The sequence below is a fragment of the Pimephales promelas genome, chromosome 23 (assembly GCF_988280905.1).
Source record: "Pimephales promelas chromosome 23, fPimPro1.hap1.1, whole genome shotgun sequence".
NCBI classification, from domain to species: domain Eukaryota; kingdom Metazoa; phylum Chordata; class Actinopteri; order Cypriniformes; family Leuciscidae; genus Pimephales; species Pimephales promelas.
The window spans coordinates 13,574,863-13,599,519 of record NC_142791.1 but is presented as its reverse complement, the minus strand read 5'-3'; the positions used below and the strand labels follow the sequence as shown (position 1 = coordinate 13,599,519).

Genomic DNA, 24,657 nt, shown 5'->3' with positions numbered 1-24,657 from the left:
TCATGCACTGTAATATGCGTGTTATTTTAGTATTTTATATAGTTTTTATTTGGCTAACAGATTTCAGTTTCATATTTCCCATTTTTAATTTGATTTTTTTTAATTCGTCATTCTGTTGTGCTTTTGTCATTTATATTAGTTTATGTTCTATTTAAATATTACTGTGGTTAATTAATGTGCATATCAGTCTAAATTAATTAGGCTACTTCAACCAAGGCAACATTTCTACATTACTAATTTTCAACAAAGTCAATTTTGTTTTTTGTGTTTTATTTCAGCTTTCTTTATTAAATAATAAACCGTTTTTTAATAGTTTTAGTTATCAGTACTAACCCTGGTAATAATACATAATAGTTATATATTAAAGATAGGCTATCTTAAATTTTAACTATCAACTATTGAGCATTGTATAATGCGGCGTTAATGTGTTCAATTCAAGTTATATGCTGTTACTCTGAAAACCTTTTTTAATATTTAATCTAATTAATCTATAATCTATTTTTTCATATTGAAGTCTTTGCGTCTGAAGAGCCTTTGCAAAGAGATGTAGCAATATCCATCAAGTTGTAGTGTGCACTGTGCACTACTAAGTATCTTCACTTGACATAAAGCAGCACTTCCTGTAATGTGTGCGCGTCCGCGATAGATGCGCGTGCATTAGAAAAGGACGGGCTTAATCTGGGAATAAAACTGGAGTTGCGTAATTGTGGTTGCGATCGCTTATAGGACTGCACATCCCTAGAATCACTTTCATATTGATTTCATAGGACTGTTAGTGGTCGGAGATGCAGTGAACAGGAGATATTTTTTAAATTTCATATCTCCGAATAGTTGCATTATGGGTCTGCAGACTGTGTTCCGCGGGGTGATCATGGGGGCCCCGGGCTCCGGGAAGGGGACCGTTTCTGCTCGGATAGCGCAGAGTTTCGGTCTCAAGCATCTCTCCAGTGGGGACTTGCTGCGGGCCAATATCGAGGCGAAGACAGGTAACGTTACGACAGCTTCAGCACTGTGCTGTTCATTATTTACACGAGTCGTGACTAACGGAATAATATAAACGGTTGAATCTTTTTGTAACGTTTGCTACGACCGTAGTTTAACTTCCTAAGCAGGGTGCAAAACTTCACGAACTCTGTTTTATGTTGAGCAGGATAATTAGAGGTTTCTTATCACTAGAACCGAGTCTAAACTTTGGTTGTGTCTCAAAACGTAGCACATGTCACTATATCGACACAGCTTTTCTCATATTTTTGTTTTGAAATGCTTGGAAGAGCACTTTCTTCCAGTGCTGGTGTTGATATAAACACTGTCTGGGACAACCATCAGAGCCTGTCTGCTATTTACCTCAGGCGTTTGCGTCTGTGGCATCACTCTTTTTATGTGTAGATTATACGTGTATTTCCAAATATTTGTGCTTTAATAGGGCTTTGTTTAACTTTTGAGGGTGATGTCTTTCACCAAAGAATGTGCCCTGCATACTAAACATGTCTAAGAAAGGGACTTTGGTTGCAAATCACACCCAGCCTGAAGGCTGAAGCAGAAATTTGCGTCGAAACTCAGAAATGTAAGATTGACTGTAGGCCTATATTGCGCAGTGTTGGGCGAAGTTATTTTTCAAAGTAATGCATTACAATATTTATATTATATAATTCAATATAATATTGAATTATATATTGAATATAATATATAATTATATATAATTTAATATTTTCTCATATGGGCTGGGTTTGCTTGTTTTTTTATAACAAAAAAGAGAGAAACAAAATTATTATGTTTATATAAAAGTAATTTTTGCTTATTATTATCGATGAATTGGATCAACGAAGGTCAGCAGCAAAGACATTGGTTAGGCTAATAAAGTGAGATTAAATACATAAAGCGTTTGTGTTATTTAACGTGTTTTATTAGAGCAGGTTGTGTAATACTCAGTTTTCATTTCACAGTTTTTATTTATTTTTTAGGAACACAGAATCTAAGAAATACTGAGTGTTTGTTCAAGTGAGATGAGGAAATGCTCACATTTGAGAATGAGACTAAACCATTATTATTATTATAAACCAGATTCAACATGAAACAAATGACCGTCAAATGAACCCTATGCATAACACAAAATTTAGCCAGATATAGAGACATATTTCAATTAATATTTGAGTTTCATTTATTTACAGATCAAAGTAGGACCTTAAAAGGAGAATTCCCAAAAATGATAATTATCTCATTATACATCATCACCCTCATGACTTCCCAAAGAATGTTGGTAACCAAACATTTACCATTGCCTTCCAACATATGACATATGAAAACAGACATTTCTCAAAATATCTTCTTATAACAATTATGTTTCTTGAAGAAACAACAAGAGGGTGAGAACATGTCAAAATGATGACAGAATGTTGTAAAAAAAAATGTTTGTAAATTTTTTGAAAACATATTGAAAATGATGGTTGTGGTTGCAATCCAACATAAACGACTAAGAAATTCAATCTAAATAGTCTTTAATTCAAAGAACAAAAGAACTGACAAAGTAAAGTAATAACAGCATTAGTAATAAATTAATTTATTACTAATGCTGTTATTACTTTACGATAGTGTAGTGATACACAGTATTAATAGGTCTAAAATATGTTGCACTAAACTGAAATACACAAAGGGTCACAAGACGATTATTACAGAGTTATTGAAATGTGTAGAGACACGTAAAGTTCATGTATGAATGACTAAAGTTCATTGTATTGGTCACATCATTTCCAATTATTAGTAGGAGCATAGTAAAAGTCATTTGAGACTTACGGTAATGATCAAATTTATAGCCTTACATCACACTAGAAATCATGAATACGAGTAATGACAGACGCGTCATATTACTATCAATTATTTCATTGGTAAAATTAAATAAATACAACATAAAAAATGAATTCCTGACTATATATTTACTGTATTTGTGGATTTCTTCTGTATTTATGGAATAACTCAATTCTGTCTCTTATGCACCTGGGCAGATTTGGGTCTTCTGATGAAGTCGTGTATCGATCAGGGTCAGCTGGTTCCTGATGATGTCATCTCGCGTCTCATCTTGTCCAGTCTGAGGGAAATCGAGAGGACCAGCTGGCTGCTGGACGGTACCGCTCTCACCGCAGCGAACATGCTCTGCTATTGATCTTATGTGTATGATCTTTATTCATGCTGTGCTTGTGTGTCCTGGCAGGGTTTCCTCGCACCGTGGCTCAGGCCGAGGCCCTGGACGCCGTGTGTGATGTGGACTCTGTTTTAAACCTGGACGTCCCTTTCCAGACCATCAGAGAGCGCCTGACGTCCCGCTGGGTGCACCTTCCTAGCGGCAGGGTCTATAATATAGACTTCAACCCGCCCAAGAAGCCGGTGAGTCCTCTGCGGCTGTTGAGATATTTACAATCCTGTTTAACATTACTTCAGGGAACTGTTGATAATTAAACGAAAGAAACAGGAAGTTGGCCACCTCTGCTCATATAAAAACTCCACAGTGACCTGTACACTTGTTAAATTGTTAGTTCACCCAAAAATGAAAATTCTGTTAGTATTTACTCACCCTCATGTTGTTCCAACCCCGTAAGACCTTCGTTCATCTTCAGAACATGAATTAAGATATTTTTTATTAAATCTGAGAGCTGGATCACTCCTGTATACTAGTTCATAGGCTTCTTGAGGGATTGAAACTTGCCGGCATCGAAAAATTATTAAAGACATCGTTAAAATAGTCCAATTGACTACAGTGCCTCAATCTCAAGCTTATCAAACGATGAGAACACTTTTTGTGCACAAAAAACAAACTAAAATAATGACTTTTAGCGTATGCCAATAGTGAGCCTACGTGTGATGTAACTCTACGCAAGTACACTAGTTTTAACTGACTAGAGACCCAAAGAGAAGTAAATGAATAGTTGAAATAAAGTCATTATAATGTTGTTGTTTTTTCGCACAAAAAGTGTTCTTGTCGTTTGATAAAAGTTAAGATTGAGCCACTGAAGTCATTTGGACTATTTTAACGATGTCTAACTTTTCGAGGCCAGCAAGTTTCAATCCCTCAAGAAGCCTATGGACTAGTGTGGAGGAGTGATCAAGCTCTCAGATTTCATTAAAAATATCTTAATTCATGTTCTGAAGATGAACGAAGGTCTTACGGGGTTTGGAACAACATGAGGGTGAGTAAATACTGACAGAATTTTTGGGTGAACTAACCCTTTAAGTTAACTTATTGTTAAGCATTTGTTTGAAACGGATGTCATAAATGTCAGTAGACCGATTTTAAAACGAGCGGTTCATTCATAAATCTGTGAGATCTTTACTCCATGCTGTGGAAATACAAACCGAATAACAGAACAGGAAAAGAGGCGGGGCTACACTGGTCTATACTTCAAAAAAATGCTGTGAAAATACATTTGATCAGTATTGTTGCCATAATCAATAGAAATGTAAGAAAACATACTGAAAATGCTGTTCAATCCCTGTTTTCTGCAGGTAATAATAGTGTAATGTGAATTACGTCAGGTAAATGGTGCTGAGTTTTGTGAATTTGTTAGTCTAATTTGAATGAAGGAGGTGTGCTTGCACTAAAAAGACTAACATTGACCTTGGCCTGATTAAACTGGATTGCAGGTAGTTATTGAACATTTTTTTTTGTGCTGAAATGCTGTTCGTAAGAGTGAGAAGCAAGTGAATTCACACAGAGTGCTTAAAACAACCCCTAACATACTTTTAAAAAGAGTTTTGAAAGACTATACTTACAGTAAGTAACAGAAAGTACACTTAATTGCATGATAATTAAATGAAAGTGTTATACAGTAGTTTAAATGTATATTAAATGCAATTAACTGAACTTAGAGTGCTTTTTATCTGTACTTAATTATGACTTAAATGCATTTATACATGTAATTTCATAATTCTATTGTGTTTGGAATATGGTTAAAGTGTACTGCTGAATGTACTGACAAGCATTTATGATAAACTAAAATAGAATTTCATTTCATTTCTATTGAAACTTGTATATTCGTAATTTCACTTTTGTAATGAAATGGCAAATCAAATTAGTATAATTTAAAATATATTAACTGTAAATGCTGTGTTGAGCAAAGTAGCAGTTAAAAACTAGTAAAATTACAGTTAAAAATTATAATTAAATACTATATGTGCTTAAGCATGTTAGTCAACACATCAAAATAAGTGTACTTTAAAGCACAGTATATGATTTTTTTTTTTAAATGATTTGAAATATACTTAAAGTAAAGCGTTTAATCTGACATGATTGCAAAGCGCACTTTTTAAAAGTGTACTTAAGTGTGTCAAGAAACAGTCATGAATGTTTCCCCCTTTCACTACACTTAAGTGGGCTTTTATTGCATGGATATTATATTATTCCAAGTACAGTTTATAAAATTGATGCATACTTATAAACATAGATCTGAACTATACTAACACTATAAATGCACATTCAGTAAAATTAAGCACACTTTCTTTTTAGGTTTAATACATGTGTGATGTGGATATATACTGTAGATAAATTTTCTAAATTAATGTACAATATAAATTAATTTTACATTTAAATTTACGTAATTTTTCATATTTAAAGTAGGGCTGTGCAAAAGTTAATTGCGATTAATCACATCCAAAATAAAAGTCTGTGTTTACATAATATATTTGTGTTTGTTGTATATAATTATTTTGTATATATAAATACCTATGCATGCATGTATATATTTAAGAATTATTTGCGCTTAAATTCTGTATATATTTATACATAATCTATATTATATAAATATAAATATTTTATATATGAATAACACATTTTCTTAAATATATACATGCATGTGTGTGTATTTATATATACAAAATAATTATATACAGCACACACAAATATATTATGTAAACACAGACTTTTATTTTGGATGTGATTAATCGCAATTAATTTTTGCACAGCCCTAATTTAAAGATTTTCAAAATATAAACACATTCTAACAAACAATTTTTCTTTAAATAAAAAATAATAAAAATGTAATCAATGTTAAAAGCAGCAAAAAGTACAAAAAATGAAGCATTGGATATAAATGTGTGTGTTAAACTTGTTCTTGTGGTAAAAGTAGGTCATGGTATTTCACAACCTGAGCGCTCAAGACAGATAAGAATGCTTCTGTTTACTGAGGAACTTTGCTCTGATCCCTGCAATAAATCTGGAGCACGCTGAAGAAGACACAGACTTCCTGTAAATAAGCTAAAATATAGTTGCTGCTATACATTGAAAGAAAAAGAAACACTTCTAAGAGCAAGGAGTTTTAGAAAAGTAAAACTGAACAAAGAATGAGTAATACGCCGTTTACATGCAAGAGCTTCTAAAAGACGTTCCACCACAAAGCCTTTGAAAGAGTTATGACTCACAACTGTTTCAAAATGGTAATATTTTAGTCATCTTTGCAATGATTTCAAACAAGACAGCAATTCAGTGTGTTCTGAACTAATACAGAACAAGCCAAGTGTGAAACAGTGTTTGTCAGTGTCGCTCAAATACAGTTATGTCCACACAAACCTGTGTGTCTGAAGGTCAGTGGAGTTCGACAACGCCTGCCAAGGCTTGTTGACTGTTTCAATATATGAACTCTTGAGCAAAGGCACCGTTAATTTTGTGTTTATAGTACATTGTATTTGTGATGTCGTGTGTGCATAATATACTGTAGAGCGTAATCATTGGTCTCTATTTGCACAGGGTCTTGATGATGTCACTGGAGAACCGCTGGTCCAGAGAGACGACGACAGTCCCGAAACCGTGTCCAGAAGACTGAAGGACTATGAGAGACAGACACAACCGGTTCTAGAGTACTACAGGTACTGTGCAGAAAGCTGTGTTTTCTTTATGATTTATGCTGAGTGAAACAATCCAGTAACACACACAGCAGAAAATATTTAAAGGAATAGTTCACCCAAATTCTGTCACTCTTTACTCACACTCATGTGCTTCTGAGATCTGTATGAATTTATTTCTTACATGGAACCAAAAGGAAGATGTTTATTCTGCTCTTTTCCATGCAATGAAAGTGAGTCTGATGAGCTCCAAAAAACACTCACAAAAGTAACATTAAAGTAGTCTTCATTCTACATATGTAAAATCTATATGTAAAATCTTCAGAAGCCATTTGAGATCGGATCAAAATTGAATTTGTTATTTGCGGGAAATCTTCCTCAAATCTCACTTGCGCTCTTTTGTACATTCAAATCGAAGCATGTTGCACCAGCTGATGTCATCCAGGGTTCATAAAACATTTTTGTCAGCCAAACCCCATAGAAGTAAAATATTAGCTTGAAATAACTTGAGAATTTAAGTTAATTTTTCAATGAATGAACAACACATTCGCTTTTCCACAATTCTCTGATGTTGGTTAATGGTCACATGACATGTAAGTAAATAGATATATACGAATATAGAATAGAATATTAATTAGTTTTAGTTTGACTTTATAGCCAAACTTTAAAAGTAGTTGTAAACGCGTCTCAGTCCATACATTATTTACAATGGGGTTTTAGGAACCTAATCAAATTGTAGAATAATAATGAATATTATTAGTCTAAATATATTGTTTCAAAATAATTGTTCATGCTGCCTTAAACCGTTAAGTTTAGTCAACATAGATATTTGAGTTATCTCAAAAAAATTGTGATTGCTAAATCATTTTGTTTAACAATGTTGACTAATAATAATAAAAAGGAAGAATATATTTATATATGACATATTCTCCTGTAAAAAATATAAATATTTGTTAATAATAATTTTATTTTACAACACAAGTTACAATACTAATATTTATGCCCTAAATTAAAACCTCAAGCTTTAAACATTTCAAACATTCTTGCTTTTATTTTGGCACAGTACTGCTGAAATAACACCGTCTCATCCCAAGACGTCATATAACTGACGTCTTTTGACCATACGTCAACATCCGCCGTTTTAGGGATCTGACCGACGTTAAAAGGTACCCTAAAACGGCGGATGTTGACGTATGGTCAAAAGACGTCCCAAGACGTCAGTTATATGACGTCTTGGGATGAGACTGCGCTGGCTGAAAAACTGTAGTCTTCTGCCCACAAAAAAATGGGAAACTATGAGAATGTGTAAGTAAGGTAAACGTAGCGCAATGCAGTGAATCGTATGGTAAATGGTAAATGGACTGCATTTATATAGCGCTTTCATAGACCTAATGGCCACCAAAGCGCTTTACATATTGCCTCACATTCACCCATTCACACACACATTCATACACCGACGGCGGTGTCAGCCATGCAAGGCGCCAGCCAGCTCGTCGGGAGCAGCTGGGGTTAGGTGTCTTGCTCATGGACACCTCGACACTTGGTCAGGTGGAACCGAGCATTGAACCACCAACCCTTCGGTTTGTGGACAACCCACATGAACCACTGAGCCACTGCCGTGTATCACAGTTATCATGCAGCTCCTATTATTTAATTGTACATTTGATATAATCAATCCCCTGCAGTTTGGGAAACCCTGCATTACATCAACGGTCTTTAGTTCTCCGGTGTCTGGTCAAAGGAGGAACATCATTTTGGGGATGATAATGAACTATTCCTTCAAGCCGGCCTGAGGGTGTAACGCCACATGAATAATGTGTTTAAGCCATTACGTGTGGTACATTTTAACAGGAGTAAAGGAGTGTTGGAGACATTCACAGGAACTGAAACCAACAAGATATGGCCTCACGTTCAAGCCTTCCTGACCAGGAAAATCCCAGGAATCCAGCAGGCAATGGGAAAAGCCTGATTCTACAATAAAAACAAGGACTTTTACAACACCTGAAGAAGCACAACGCACCTCTGTGGCCTCGTATTTACACGCTGAAGCCTTTAGTGTCACAGCTGGTTTATGACAAGTAAGTGGCAAACTAAAGGTTTATGTTCAAATTAGTCTTCTGTACACTAGCATAGCGCTGCCATCTTAAGCAAACAAACTAGCTTCGAGTGTTATAGGCATGCTAATAGTCGACTTAGCCTCTTAGCAGAAGTTGCTACAACAACAATCTCATACTGGAGAAGTATTTATGAAGTTCTCGGATGAATGCAGTGCAAAAATATGATTCAAACCTGATTTTTCAAACCAGTACCGCACATTTTGTGTGAACCACTGTGGCCTTTATTCGCAAAAACAATCTAATTTTGAGTGATGATTACGTAGCAATGTTTAATTGTAGATTGAATGAATAGTATTAACAGAGTCAATATTTTTTCAAGAAAATAATGTTATTTTTAATTAAGAAATGTTATTGATACAGTAATCATTAAGGGAAAGAAATTCTGTGTGATCAAAATGCTGTTTTATAAGTCCTTTTGTATTGATGATAAAACACTATTGTGTGGTTACGGAGTCCCAGCCCACATATTAAGTGCAAATCATTAACTGTAAAACAGTTTGTGAATCACTGTAGAAATTGTCGTGACTGAAAACCCTGCTATTGAATAATGGATAAATTATTAAATGTAATGTACTGAATGTGATTTTAGAAAGCGGACATTTGAAACAACTGCAATAAACAGTGAAGCTAGAATATTTTAGTTTGTTTTGGTAGTGAAGCTCTAGATTTTTTACATTATACATTTTGTAAGAGAGATAATAACAATAAAAAGTAAAGTAAACATCCTTCTTATCAACATCACTAGTAATTATCCAGTATTTTCTCAATCAATCTGATCTCCCACGTTCGTTACATTTTATGACCAATATTTTATGGTCCTTTTGTTAAGTAGACGTGCTAAAAGAAGCACGTATTGTATATTTTATCCTACTTTCACTGCAAGACCCACTAACCTCGCAGTCCTTCAAAAAAAAAAAAAAAGGTCCCTCACCCATAAACAACGTTTTAAGCCAGTTTATTGTGCACATGTAATCATAAGGATAATCCCTCTCACAGAGAGCTAGCAAAACATTTATAAAGTGCTCAAACGTAATTTTAATAACAGTGAAATAAAGCGGTCAGCGATACTGTGGGTCTAAAGATTTAATTCAGTTTGTTTGATCTGATCGTAAAAGACTTGCACAATATCACCACATTTATTATAACACAAATCCTAGGTTTGCTGTAAATGTGTGCAGTACAAGCAATGCAAACTGGCTGGATGTGATGCGCAAACCGCTTCTGCAGGGTCTCAATGCAATTATATCAATGAATACGTTTCCTAAAATCTGGTAAGGGAAAGCTCTCAAAATCTTATTCTGAAGGACAGTTCATCCAAAAAAGTACATTCTGTCATCGTTTTACACAACTCTCATGTTGTTTCAAACATGTATGACTTGCTCTCTTCTGTGTAGAACACAAAATATTATATTATACATATTTAGAAGAATGTTTTTTTTGTTTTGTTTTAACCATTTATTGAAAGTCAATGGGGTCCAAAACAACATTCTTTGGACCCCATGAACCTTCATTGTATATAATATAAATCATACAGGTTAGGAACGACATGAGGGTGAGAAAATAATGACAGAATTTAAAACCTCAGACGAAATATCGCTTTGACGTTTGCCATTTTTTTGCTTTTGATATCAAATCAAACTTAAATGTGAATCTCTTTCATTCAAACTGTAAGTACATTGCATTGCTGGTTTCATGCCGTATAGTTGGACCTGGAAATTAATTTTTGCAAAGGTCTCACTCCCAGCATGACGATAAAGTGGGCGTTCCTGCCCCGCCTCAGTGTCGTTCCTCTATCTGCATGAAGCCACTGTTATCTGCCGCGTTCATGCACACATGAAACACTTCCCAGATAGCAGCTGCAGTTCAACGTGCAGTGGACCTTATAGATTACAATCCAAAGGTGGAGACACGAAACAAAAACTTCAAACACAAAGAAAACAGCAAAAGGCTTCTCAAATATCACTGATCTTGTTGATTTAAAACCAATTTATAACAAAAAAGGTTCAAACTATGCGGATATATTTGGGTTTTCCCTTTGCACTCCTGCTTGTAGCACTTTCCTAAACTTTTTTTCAAACGGCTAAAACAGAAAAGTGAGCAACAGAAATGTAACAAAATACAGTTTCCTGTCTTCTTTTTAAAATACTTTCTCTATTAAACAAATATAAAGTGCAGCACACATTCAGGCACGGATACAAAAGAAAAGTCTTTGAGCACAGCAGCCTCCTCCGACCCAAAGCCGTTTTCCAACTGAAGGTTTGTCTTCACTGCTAGGTCTCCATCATCCTCCACTCGTCCGTTTCTGAACTCTCCTCTTTGGAGGCTCGTGGTATATTCGTCCAAACTCCTGCCTCCAAGCAGCGCTTCACGTGGTATTCTGCCACCTGTGATGATTGAGAAAGAGGATATTAATAAACGGCTGAAGCTGACTGTAACTTGCAGCACAGTATTTGCAGAAGAAAGAAATTCATATGGTCCGGAACAACTTGAATGATGGTGGAACTCAAAGGAGTAGTTCACTTTTAAAAAAACTTTTGCTGATAATTTACTCACCCCCATGTCATCCAAGATGTCTACATCTTTCTTTCTTCAGTTGAAAAGAAATTAAGGTTTTTGATGAAAACATTCCAGGGTTTTTTCCATATAATGGACTTTATTGGGAACCAAACGGTTCAAGGTCCAAATGAGAGTTTCAGTGCAGCTTCAAAGGGCTTTAAACGACACCAGACAATGAATAAGGGTCTTATCTAGGACCCTTCGAGTCATGACTCAAAAAAAGATTTGTTCATTTTGATGAACAAGTTCGAACAGGGGAGTCACGAACGCTCATCACAGAACAGAGCAAGGTGAGCATTTGTGCTTATAAAACTTAAACTTTTTTATTTATTTTTTAAATGAGCGATCGTTCGCTAGATAAGACCCTTATTCATCTTCTGGTGTCGTTTAAAGCCCCTTGAAGCTGCACTAAAACTCTCATTTGGATCTTGAACCGTTTGGTTCCCATTGAAGTCCATTATATGGAAAAAATGCTGGAATGTTTTCATTTCTTTTCGACTGAAGAAAGACGTGGACATCTTGGATGACATGGGGGTGAGTAAATTATCAGCAAAAGTTTTTTTTTTAAAGTAAACTACTCCTTTATGCTTAGAAAAGTCATAACTTAACTTCAAGGACAAATTTGTATCTGATTAGTAACTTCTCTTTGATAAGTGAATGTGCACATTTTTTGAATGTTACCATGTTTTTACAAAGATATTGCTATATTTAACCCCTTTTTATTCATAAACATTGAGAAATTCTTTAAAATTTTACAAGTACAGCAAAAACCAGTGTGCTGCAAGAGAATATAGATTTCATCAATATTTATGTATACTTCAATATATATCAATAATTATTTACATCATTATATGAAGTTTATAAGAACATATAAAATGAGAATTACCAGTATGAACTGTCCTTCAAAACATCAATGTTACTCTGAAATGTTTTCAAACTAAATATACCACTTTTAAATAACATAAACTTTTATTTCCAGATGAAAGAAAAAGGGGGACAGTCTTCAGTGTCACATGGTCCTTCAGAAATCGTTCTAATATATTCGGATTTGCTGCTCAAGATCATAATTATCGATGTTTTTGTGGAAACCATGAAACATTTAAGGATTATTTGATAAATAGAAAGTTTAAAAGAACAATCTCAAATGAAAAGAAGCTATGTGGAACGTATTTGGTGCTCAAGGAATTATAGGTCAGAGGAAGGAAACACTGCAGATTAAATCAGTTATGCAACTCTACCCGTCCTTTGACTCTCATTGACTTAGCAGCATGTGTGTGTGATGTTCATGTGCGCCGAAAGTGGAGGAGGTGTTCAAAAAACCTGAAAAATGTGCCGAACCGAACCCCACTTAAGCCAAAATGTTTGGGTTATGCTCTGGACAATCCGCTATGCTTTCTAAAGCTGTACCATAACATTTGTGGGGTTAGGAACCAAGAATCAGCTCTTATTCACATCACAACAGCACTAGAGCCACAAATCTTTTCTCAAAAATCACTAAAATGACAATTCAGGGAACTGTAATCATCAAGACGAATCATAGGATTTTGAAGTGCATGTATGACAGGTTATGAAAGTGCTGTTAACACCAAAAACTGATATAGTCCAATTTCACCGTCTCCCACTTTAAATGCTGGAGCTGTATAAAGCAGGATGGATTCTGATTGGCTGTCAATGTTTTTATTTTTCTTCAGCTTCTGGAAGTGATTCCAACAATATCGTTTTATCATTATAGTTGTGGTGTGAACGATCGCTATATTGTCATCTTTGATGTGAACCTTCGTGCTGCGGCGTTACCTGTGGGTTCATGTTGCTCAGCACATTCTGAAGAATCTGCATATCTTGCATCTGGATGCATGTTTTCAGCTCCTGCAAAGTCAACATTTGACTCGTTTTATAGTTTGCTACTAGCGACACTACTAAAGAATTAATTTAATTCTGCAAGGACGCATCCAACTGATCAAAAGTGACAGTAAAGATTTACATTGTTCAGAAAAAAAGCTTTTTTAACCTACTATAAGCCTGAAATTTACATGTGAAGAGTTCAGATGCAAAAGCCTCTAAGTGCCATTTGAAATTTTCTTCTAGAATGATCATTTTTATCAAGCTTGTATATTTAAGTTCATTAATTTCACTTAAATTGCAATGAGGATTACCTATTAATTGTCATTTAAGTGAAATTACTAAACTTGAATATATAAGCTTGATAAAAATGATCATTTTAGAAGAAAATTTCAAATGGCATTTAGAGGCTTTTGCATCTGAACTCTTCATGTATTTCCACGAAGATATGAAATCAAGCAGCACAACTGGTTTCAACATTGATAATAATCAGAAATGTTTCTTGAGCATCAAATCATATTGCAATGATTTCTGAAGGATCATGTGACACTGAAGACTGGAGTAATGATGCTGAAAATTCAGCTTTGATCACAGGAATAAATGACATTTTAACTTATATTATAATAGAAAAACGATTATTTTAAATGGTAAATTGCACAATTTTAGTGTCTTTACTGTATTTTTGATCAACATTGAAAATGCTCACAAGAGTATATGTTGTCAAGATGTGTCCGAACCAGCTGCGAATTAAGTGTTACGATGCATTTTGTCAGCAGTCTATTTTCAATGCATTCCACAGTGAAATCTCACTGGTTCAAAATGGTTCCCTACATAGCTAAACCATGAAACATATTCCGATTCACCGTGCTTCATACCTATAATGAATACTCTACATCCGGGTACATCCGTGCCCCGAGATGTTTCAAAAAGTGGTGTAGACGATATTGACGCTGACAAAAAGTGGTGGGGACAACGTTCCACCTACAAATTACGTGTATGATCATTCCTACCGGTGGCAAAGACTCCAAAACCTCCTTGGGGTCGAGGCGACAGCCTGGCGGTGTGTTTTGGTGCACTGCCTCGTTTGGAGTTCCTCCTCTTGATTTCATGGTACACTCTTTCACTCGCTGCTTGAAAGCTATGAGTTCTGTGTGAAAGACATCCAAATATCCCTCCTGCCCAGCCTTTACAAAAGAGAAAAAAAAGAGCAAAGCAACATTAAAATTGATTCAAAGAGCATTCAAAGTTTTCACTTTCAGTGAAGTTCAATCACGACATGGATGAATGTGTGAATGTGAACTTCATCTGTCCTCTATTGCCGTTTCCTGGCCTCGGGCGGTCAGTTGTGTCATGTCTCTCTCTAGTGGTCACTGACATTATTGCATAACACTCAGGGCCTGTTTACATCTGGTATTAAGATGCGTTTTGGTTGATCGGATCACAAGTGGACGAGGCTAAATACAGGTGTAAAATGTTTTGAACTTATCCACTTTTGACCACTTCCAGAGATAGCTGAAAACACATTTGACCGGATTGCTTTCGTAGTGTAGACACTCATGTGGTCGAAGGCGTTCGAACAGCCAGAAAAGACCCGTCTTATCTCCGCCTACTGACCTAAAGCGTAAACATTATGGGAAGTGCGCTAGCCAGACGTAATTTAAACTTTGTCGGCTGAAGGCTCAAGTTAGGTTTAAAGATGAAAAACAAACCAAGCAGAATTTTCTCTCACCATTCCTGATTTCTAAATTTTTTTTTCAAATTGTGAGTCTACAATTTTTTAATGTTGTTGGAATAAGCCTTTTCTGCTCACCAAGGCTGCATTTATTTGATCAAAAATAAACAAACAAATAAATAATAATTTGTTCAATATTTTTGTGATTTAAAATATAATCAGCACCATTACTGCAAATCATCCTATCAGAATGATTTCTGAAGGATCATGTGACACTGAAGACTGGAGTAATGATGCTGAAAATTCAGCTTTGATCACAGGAATAAATTACGTTTTACAATATATTCAAAGAGAACACACTTCATTTAAACTCTAAAAATATAGAGTATATATAAAATGTATATAATAAGTATAAAATGAAGGGCATAAGAGAAATCTTAATTATTCCTCATTCCACATCCTTGAGGACTTTGTTACTGCACCTCTCTGGTTGAATAACTTGTGTAGAGTAAGAGATGTGTAATGTCTTGTGTAAAACCGGTTGAAGGGGAGTCTCACTTTGGCTTTCTGAAAGAACTGACGGAAGCAGCCTCGTGGGTCTTGCTGTGTGTTGCGGGCCATTTCCAGAATAAACTGCATGACGACGGCCTGATGAGCCACCTGCTCCATTAAGGCCTCTTTCTGCAGAAGAGGCAATCAGTATCAGAGGCAGGTCATGTGATGCGAGTACACAGTGCACAGATCACATACTACAAACTATAGAAACAGTCCAGGTAGAATATTATTTCGAAAATGAAAGAGGACCCACTTGCTCTGCCTGCAGACGGAAGCACCACAGGATCAGGTAATTGGCCGTTTCTTCACAGATGAGATGGTGGTACTCTGCTAGAAAGCGCTGACTATCATCCCACCTCCTCAACATACCTGTCCAATCAGAAGCAGCGACAACCTCCATTAGGATCAACAGTCTGCATTAATAAGCATTGGAATCAAACACAAACCCCATAACTTACCAAAATGTTTCAAGAGTTCTTCATTGCACTGGTTGAAGCCCAAGTTCTTATCATGATCAGATTCATTAGGCCAAGACTGTGACATGTTTATAATACTCTAGGAAAAAACGAGAAAAGGGGCATCAGCAATCTAAACACTAAGACCCCGTTTACACCTGGTATTAAAATGCGATCTGTATCCAGATAAGTTATCCGGATAATAAAAAACGCATGTTAATGCAAGGTGTAAACGCGTTGTGATCGGATCGTGATCGGATCTGCCTGACCACATCTGGAGGTAGTCTGGCTCGCATTGTGTCCGGATCTTTACTAGGTGTAAACGCAATCTGGATGTTGAAACCACATATGTATATTTTACTCCTCCCAAAAATGCTAAAAAATAAACGAGTGAGAGCGTGTTATAGGCTATATGTCATGTTATAGCCTAGTCAGATGCGACACGCGACACGCATCACCGCAGATGAGCAGCTGAGCGTCTATTCAACGTGCAAACATCGCAAAGTGAAAGTAAGTCACAGACGCAGTTAACACATCTTCAAGTAAAGAAACGAAATTATCTTACCAGGCCTGTTGCCACTCTCTCTTATTGATGTCTCTGATTTGGAAATTAGCTGATGAGTGATGATCAATAAAATGCCGCTCAGATCTGTTGCTTTTGGTGGCGTGCAATCCAATAAATCTGCATATAACGCAGGAGGTGAAGATCGGATTTATATCCGTTTTGCAAAAACACATTTATGTGGCCAGGTGTAAATGGAATCAGTACTTATTATCCGGATAACTTATCTGGATACAGATCGCATTTTAATACCAGGTGTAAACGGGGTCTAACACCTAATGTGTTCAATTCAGATTTCGTGCAAGCACACAAAACAAATAGGCAATAACATACATTTTTTTTATCAAATGGATCATTAATTATATTCCTCCTATTGCATTCGGTTCGGTTTGAGGTACATAAAAAATATTGGGTAAAGATTTACAATAAAGGTTTATTTGTTAACATTAGTTAATGCATTAATTAACAAGAAAAACAATGAGCAATATATTGTACAGCGTTTATTACCCTTCGTTAAGGTTAGTTAATAAAACATTTCATGTTCATGTTAGTTCACAGTACATTAACTAGTGTAAACAGATTTTGACCTTTAAAATGTTTTAGTAAATGTTGAGATTCACATAAACTAAGATTAGTAAATGCTGTTGAAATATTGTTCATTGTTAGTTAACTAATGCATTTAAAAAAAATATCAACAAATGAAACCTTATTGTAAAGTGTAAAAGAAAAAATTCAATAAATTTAATATGTGAAGCAAACAAGCTAAGAAAGAATACCATCAAAATATACAAAATTTATTTCCAATTTTTTAAAAAGGTATTTAAGAGATATAACCATTTGAAGAATAAATTGAACATTGTAACACCTATTGTATTCTGGGTCAATTTTGACCCAGGTATTTTTTTGACCCAGGTATTAACTGACACTTAATAATATTCAGTCGCTTGACGCCTGCTGTGTGTTTTATTTTTAGACTAAAGAGTTAAGTGCTGAGATAACAGCAGCCCTGAACTGTGTCATACAATGCAGAAATAAGCAGGACATGAACACTGATTGAGTGTTGATATAAGATACCTTGTTAAACACATCTCGGCTGGCCTCAGGACACAGAGTGGGGCTTCTTCCCAGCATCCTCTCCTTATGTCTCCACTCCTGTTCGGTCTGCGAGAGCTCAGCGGAGGAGGCCAGGGCTCGTGCACGCTCCTGCTCCACAGACTCCGAGCTGTGGAGCTCCAGACCGCAGAGCTGGTCCTGTGCTTCTGCCAGCTGCCACTGGGACGCGATGGAAGCCTCCAAACAGCGCTGCTGACTCTGGCACAGGGACGCCATGCTCTCCGCACTGGGCTGTGGCGGGACACAAAGATAACGCAAAATTCAGATATTCATAAAGAACATTACTCTGTTTTTGCAACAGATCAAGTCCTCAATGACAGCGACATTACAAAGCTAGCAGCACTGAACTTTTAACCATCAGGATTGCTATTCTTTTTGGACGCAAAATCCCCTTCCATTTTCCAGAAACGTTTAACATATATATCATTTAGAAGTTTGGGGTCAGTAATATTTTTGTAAAAAATTAATCATCGATCACACATTAAATTGATCAAAAGGAACAGTAAACATTGATATTATTGCAAAACAGTTCTATTTAAAAAAAAATTGATCTTTTGAACTTTATTAGTTAAAACAAAAAGTGCATCTTGTTTTCCATAATTGTTGTTTCCCAGCATTTTTAACATTTATAATAATAATCATCATCATAAATGTTTCTTGAGCATCAAATCATCCTATCAGAATGATTTCTGAAGGATCATGTGACACTGAAGACTGGAGTAATGATACTGAAAATACAACTTTGATCACAGGAATAAATTATATTTTATAATAATAGAAAAAACAAAAAAAATGTTGACAAATTGTTGAATTGTTGAAAAATTAAAAACAAATTCAAACTTGGTAAATGTAAGAGGTTTCTTATATATACACAATATATAATTTTCTATAAAGACTGCAGGGTTAGATTTTTTATTTATATGGCAAGCAACAATCTTTCAAATTATAAGACTTAAAAAATACAGTTATTATGCAAAAATGTCTTCAGTAAGAACCTCAACAAAAAGGTTCTTTTTTTTTTTTTTTTAAAAAAGGGACTTTTACAAGCCTAAATAGTGAATACTACCATTTTAAAGGGGTCATGGACCTTATTTTAAAAAATGTGAGGTCCACTTATAATGTTATCAAGATTTTTACATCAAAAAACATCTTGATTTAGAAAAAAATAAGCTATTTTCTATCCTGTTTTTGACTCTCTTTCAAACTCTCCGTTTTGATGGGCATGTCGCATACAAGACTTGGAAGTGAACGCCCACTGCTATGATTAAGTAACAGTTTTGCATAATAAAATAATTTTTACACATGTGATAGTCTTTTAAAAACATCCAATGTTGAAAAAATATTACGTTACACAGTTGAAACATTTGCCAACAATGTGAAGCATGTATGCATTTTACATATAATTTTGAAGTCCTGGTTGTGGCAAATAAAGTTTAAATGTGTGTTCAAATGAAATGTGTTGTAATGTTGTGCTGATGACAAAACAGATGTCACTCGCTGAAGCTTTTATTCACGATTACAGCGATTGGCTTTGATCAAAACAATAACAAAAGCAGCTTTCTTTATGTGCGCTCTTCAATATCCGATAATCCAACACATAACAGAATAAATATTCAGTACATATCAAACGATCTGTATCAGACAAAGCAATAATGACACAAGGTAAAAACATTGTTACTCACACTTCTGTAGTCATCACTGCATCATCTTTTATTTTCAGTCTCTGAGAAAAGCCTGCATTTGACTTGTTTAAAAACAAATCCGCAGTAAAATGAAGCAAACAAACGAATAGTGTCTTACTGACACGATCTCACTAAAACTTGGTTAAAAATAAAGCTCATCTATGCTTTCTTAATGGTAGGATCATAAGGATGGCAATGCAAAGACTGTGCTTTTCACATTTTGTAATCCTCAGAAGATCCTCTATCATTTTGTTGTTGGAGTAAACAATCCTGTGTTTGTCTCGTATTTACTACTACACGACACGTGTGAATCGGAGGACTCCGGTAAAGAGGCAATGGTGTAGAAGTAGGCGTTGATCTTCTGTAGAGGCCGTCTTTCATCCCACAATGATGTAATAATGTGCCAAAATCTGAAACAAGTAGTTTTCTTAGCTTGCTTTCAATAAAATCTGTTTTTGAACTAATGAGGAACTAACAGGATATTTGTATAGCACAATGACCTCTTACATGTTGAAAGATCAAATAAAATTGTATTTATCAATTCATGACCCCTTTAAATTCAGATATTTCATGAAGTAGGTGGTAGTTATATTTTTTCCCAAGGCATGTGTCAAACTGTAAAAAGAACAGCATAACACTGTACTTCCTTCTAAAATCCTTTTTATCTCCCAGAAAATGATTTGAATTATTGAGTTTGATTTAAAATAGGCCCAATACAGACAATACGTTGTTTTTATGTGATCTATGTTATGCAGTTGCAATGTACGTTAGTTACTACAGAGATAAATAACACAACTGTGAGCCATCAGAATAGTTGTGGAATTGTAATGGATCTAATAATAAAGCACTCGTTATCCTCAGCTGTCAGAACATGTTTATCAACACAAGACCGAAAACACAGGCTCATGATCTCATGTCAAAGATCCAATAAACCTATAGGTGATGATGCCTGTCTAGACCGGTGTGATTCCGATGGCCAAAAATGCTGTGGTGACCAGATTTGTGAAATAGAAACCAAAATATCACTGAATACTCATGTGGTATTATTACTGCCTTATAATGGTCAAACTTTTTAGCAATGTATTTGCGGATGTATTAAGACATTTCCGGGGACAGCTCCAGTCGAGGACAGAACAAAACCCGGCGCACGTATTGAGATAACGTTAGCTACAGCTTTTCCCATCTCAACTTTTACTGCAGCCTCTAACGTTAGTAATCCAGCTAACGCGAACTAACGACGACTTTACAGCACATTTCCGCACGGTTTCAAGTGTAAACATATAGAGACAGCAACCTCGTTTTGATTTCAAGCACAATGAAAAGGCCTCGGGTAATAAGTGAAGCCCTGGTGAACTTTCTCGGGTACCTCGTGTGGGTGTGTGCGGGGCATGTTTTCCTTTCGGTCCTGTTCAGTGTGGAACACGCCACCTCCAAACCACTCCATACCGCTGCTTAAACTCTGTCCTGGAGCCGCGGGACGTGTTCTGCTGCTTATAAAGCTTATTATCCGAAAAGCACGCGCAATTCGGTGGGATTTAAGCGAGCAGAGAGAGTTATTTTCAGGCTATAACATCAGCAGTTCACTCTGTACCCCTTTTTAGCTCGTTATGACAACTTCCGTGCGCTGACGCGATCACTCGTCACGTGACGCTACACTGTAATCACATGATACAGCCCAGAAAATAATATTTTCAAAAAAAAAAAAAAAAAACCAACAAAATATTTTAACACTTTATTTTTTTATTAGTATTTTTATTTTTATTTATGTATAAATGTTATTTATGCATTTGAGTCTATTTAAGCACATATACACAAATGGTGGACATACTACTGGGAATTTATTTGTTGTTTTCATATGCATTCTCTACTTGAGTTCGTAGATAAATAAATACAAATATTTATTGCAATATACAACAACATATTTCCATATTACATTATATTAGATCATTATATATATATATATATATATATATATAGTGTTATTATCCTGAGTGGGATTTTTGAAATTATAATCTAACTGTTACTTGACAAGTTTATATTTATTGTTTTTAATCAATGAAATCAAGCGGTACATCTAAAGACTGGTTTCTTTAAACTTATTTTTGAAATCTGTTGATATGTTAAACTGAAGACTGCTTTACCACACCTGTTATTTGGCGTACACTTCAAGCAGGTCTATTTATTTATTTATTTTTATTGAATGCCAGTCAAATATAAATAATAAACAAAAATAAAACAACATGTAGTGTAAAAATATTAAACAAATATAGACTACAACAAATAGGAAAAGAAAATATACAGTGTCATTTCTAAAATGATAGTACAAGTAAAAAGAAAGAAAAGAAAGAAAGAAAATAATATAAAATGAAAAAGGAACAGGTATGAGATCATAACTTCACATAGACTTAGTGCATTTTGCTTTATTATTTTTCAACCCAAGTAACTTTTTTTAACATCTGAAATATCAATAAATTAAAAAGGTTAATAAGTCATCAATCAGATCAGCTCCCTAGTTAAATTTCCGCCAGTAGTGGGCACTCGTGCAACGTAAACAATGACGCACATCCGAGTCCACAGAAAAGGGAAGTTTGAGGGGCATACAAATTTAGAGTAGGACGCAGCCTTTCTTTGCCCTTCAAAGCTATTACCGTTGCAGATATTATTTTATTTATTATTTTATTTAGTTATTATGGCACTCTGAAACTTGTTTTGCACTAAGTATTTCCAGCAAACTCGAGAAACTATTCACGTGTCACATCATCAAATGTCTATAATAAACCTTCCCCGCATTTAATGGTTCCACACGGATATATGGAAAGATTTATCCAACACACATTTTCCTCTGTGGTTGACAACAACATTATTTAAGTAAGTTGAATATTCACAATTAACACTGACTCACTGGAAACACGTAGATATATTCTTCTCGTTTTTAACGCCAGCAGTTGTCAAGTTGTTTATGCCTCGTGGAAAAGTGTACTCATGTTTTCATGCTAGCACGTTGACATTAGCTACTTCATTCTGAAATTCATATTTTATGATGCTGCCGAGTTTCAACGTCAACAAATGTTGTTGTTTTAGTCTACTGACTGATCTTGTTTTAAAATATATGGCTACATTAATAAATATTTGACATGTTGGGACACTTTTTTAAAATGTATGAGACTCTCCTGTAGACAATCCTGTTTAATGGAAGTGATATTGTTAAAGATTATGATGCTCACTTACAAATCTTTGCACGGTCTGGCTCCAAATTATCTAGCTGAACTGTTACACCTCTACACCCCGAATCGCAGATTGCGCTCCTCACGATTGAGCATGCTGGTTGTTCCTAAAACTCGCTTAAAATCTATGGGTGAAAGGGATTATTCCTTCTATGCACATGTCCTTTGGAATTCTCTGCCTCTTGAACTTAGGTAAACCCCAGTCGTATGCCATTTTAAAGGTCATGTTTAGACATACTTTTTAAAACTTGCATTCACTTGTTGATGATGTGTTTGTTTTTTGTGATGTGATGTGTTTGCTTTTAACATTTGTCCCGTATGTACAGCGCTTTGAGAAGCTGCTTTAAAAGGCGCTTTATAAAATAAAGGTTATTATTATCAGACATGGGGACTTGTGACTTGGTGACTTGGACTCGAGTCGACTCGAGTCGCTATTTTTATGACTTGTGACTTGACTTGACAAAAAATAAAATACTTGAGACTTGACTCGGACTTGGAAGTTAAAGACTCGGGACTTGACTTGACTTGAGACACGATGACTTGAATGACTTGAGTGTTAATCACATCATGTTTTCAGTTTAAATATAAAATATATAAATTATGTAAAAAAAATAAAGTTGATCCAGCTGGAGCGCAGGCTGAGAATAGCGCTGTCATGACTGGATCACGAGATCATCAATCATGCCCTCTCGTAGTACCTTACGCACACCACGCCCACTTACATCAGATCACATCAACATGTCAGCCGGAGGGATACCGAGGGTCGTTGCTTTCGATTTAAAGAATTTCTCAAAACAAGATGGCAAAAGAATAGCGCTTTGCAAGACATGCAACGTTAAGATCGCAGACAGCCAGACGACAACCTCCAATTTCGTCCGTCATTTGAAGAGCCATTCTGCCCAGTAAGTGCTTGTCAATTTGTTAATGTTATCTTGTTAGCTCGTTCGTAGTTAGCTAGCTAATGTAAGTTAAAGGAGAACACCAGCGCAAAATTACACATTGTTACCTAGTCAACCGTTATCTGAGATTTGTTTTCATGATTGCCGAATGTAAATAGTTTAATCTATAAAAACAGTTTAGCCTATAACGCTAGTATAACGGTAGTATAGGGCATAGATTAATGGTAAATAAAAAACGCTTGTTATTACCACAAGGCTCAAAATAGCCCCACACTAACATAATAAGGGTCCCTACATTCAAAACGAAGCATTGAGAACTTTGTCAGAGTGTCCATACAGTTTAATAAGAAGTTATTTTATACACACAGTCAACTTCGCGAATACAGGAAGAAGCTCAGGGAGTTCAGTTTTCCTGTAGGAACCCCATAGCAATACTGCCCTACAAAGGCAAAGCGCAGTAACTACACATTTGGTCAAAAATGAGTTAAGACTTGTAATGGGCTTTATGACATGTGTTCTGTCTTGTGAAAAAATATCTGGGTTAAATTATGTCCCATTTCGGAGATGCATTACCACATAATCTACCCATAACATGTTTTACTGCCTATAACGTTCCGGAGGGAGGATTTCTACAATTTGCTTGAACAGTTCCATTTTATTCTGAAAACAAATTTTAAACACACACACCAGTCAACAATAAATCAGGTTTATATTAATATATTTTCTTAAATGCATTTTAATAATAAAAATATACTAAACATTTATTTTTATCAAACTTGACTGGGAGTAATTACTGGGAGTAAGTGAGTAATGTCTAATGCTTTTTGAAAACTTAAGGCTTTTTTCATAAAACAAGTCAGGACATCATCTCATTTTTGTATACATTTTTATTTCTTTAAATCAGTAAGCTAGTAAATGAATGCGTCATTGTACCCAAATACACTTCTGAATGCGCCTCTGTCCATTTCAAACCAAACTGATACCCATAGATGCACGTTTAGAAGAGTTTCAATTGCATGGGAGGGAGTAGCCAGCTAGCTCTCTGTTTTGTTTGAACATCAACAGAAGTGATGTTACCCCGCCATTGCTGATACATTTAAAACATTTCAAATTGCTGAAAATTTAAAACATTTCAAACACTGTTGGCAGAAGTGAAAA

The 24,657-nt window shown here is 35.4% G+C and overlaps 3 protein-coding genes across 7 annotated transcripts in view; 2 read left to right on the top strand and 1 right to left on the bottom strand.

Moving 5' to 3' along the window:
- The first annotated feature begins 654 nt into the window (after positions 1–654).
- ak3 (adenylate kinase 3) lies at positions 655–9,367 on the top strand. Its single transcript, XM_039676718.2, has 5 exons — positions 655–986; positions 3,000–3,119; positions 3,206–3,378; positions 6,731–6,849; positions 8,677–9,367. The coding sequence occupies exons 1-5, from the start codon at positions 839–841 to the stop codon at positions 8,792–8,794; spliced, it is 678 nt and encodes a 225-aa protein (XP_039532652.1). The 5' UTR covers positions 655–838; the 3' UTR covers positions 8,795–9,367.
- cdc37l1 (cell division cycle 37 like 1, HSP90 cochaperone) lies at positions 9,266–22,744 on the bottom strand. 4 transcript variants are annotated; one of them, XM_089126515.1, is made up of 8 exons: positions 22,605–22,744; positions 17,656–17,925; positions 16,023–16,119; positions 15,818–15,933; positions 15,568–15,690; positions 14,348–14,521; positions 13,293–13,364; positions 9,266–11,326 (listed from the first exon to the last, which is right to left on the bottom strand). In XM_089126515.1, the coding sequence occupies exons 2-8, from the start codon at positions 17,908–17,910 to the stop codon at positions 11,213–11,215; spliced, it is 951 nt and encodes a 316-aa protein (XP_088982641.1). In that variant the 5' UTR covers positions 17,911–17,925; positions 22,605–22,744; the 3' UTR covers positions 9,266–11,212. The 4 variants fall into 4 exon arrangements, with proteins under 4 accessions (XP_088982641.1, XP_039532649.1, XP_039532651.1 ...); XM_039676715.2 differs by lacking the exon at positions 22,605–22,744 and adding an exon at positions 20,743–21,025; XM_039676717.2 differs by lacking the exon at positions 22,605–22,744 and adding an exon at positions 19,377–19,889.
- exd3 (exonuclease 3'-5' domain containing 3) overlaps positions 21,941–24,657 on the top strand; it is a 43,689-nt gene continuing 40,972 nt past the window's right edge. The window contains exon 1 of one of the 2 annotated variants that reach the window (XM_039677765.2): positions 21,941–22,244. The gene's annotated coding sequence lies outside the window, so the exon portion shown is untranslated. Of the gene's footprint in view, positions 22,245–22,667; positions 22,793–24,657 lie in introns of those variants that run through there. The other variant, XM_089126513.1, reaches the window with a different exon arrangement.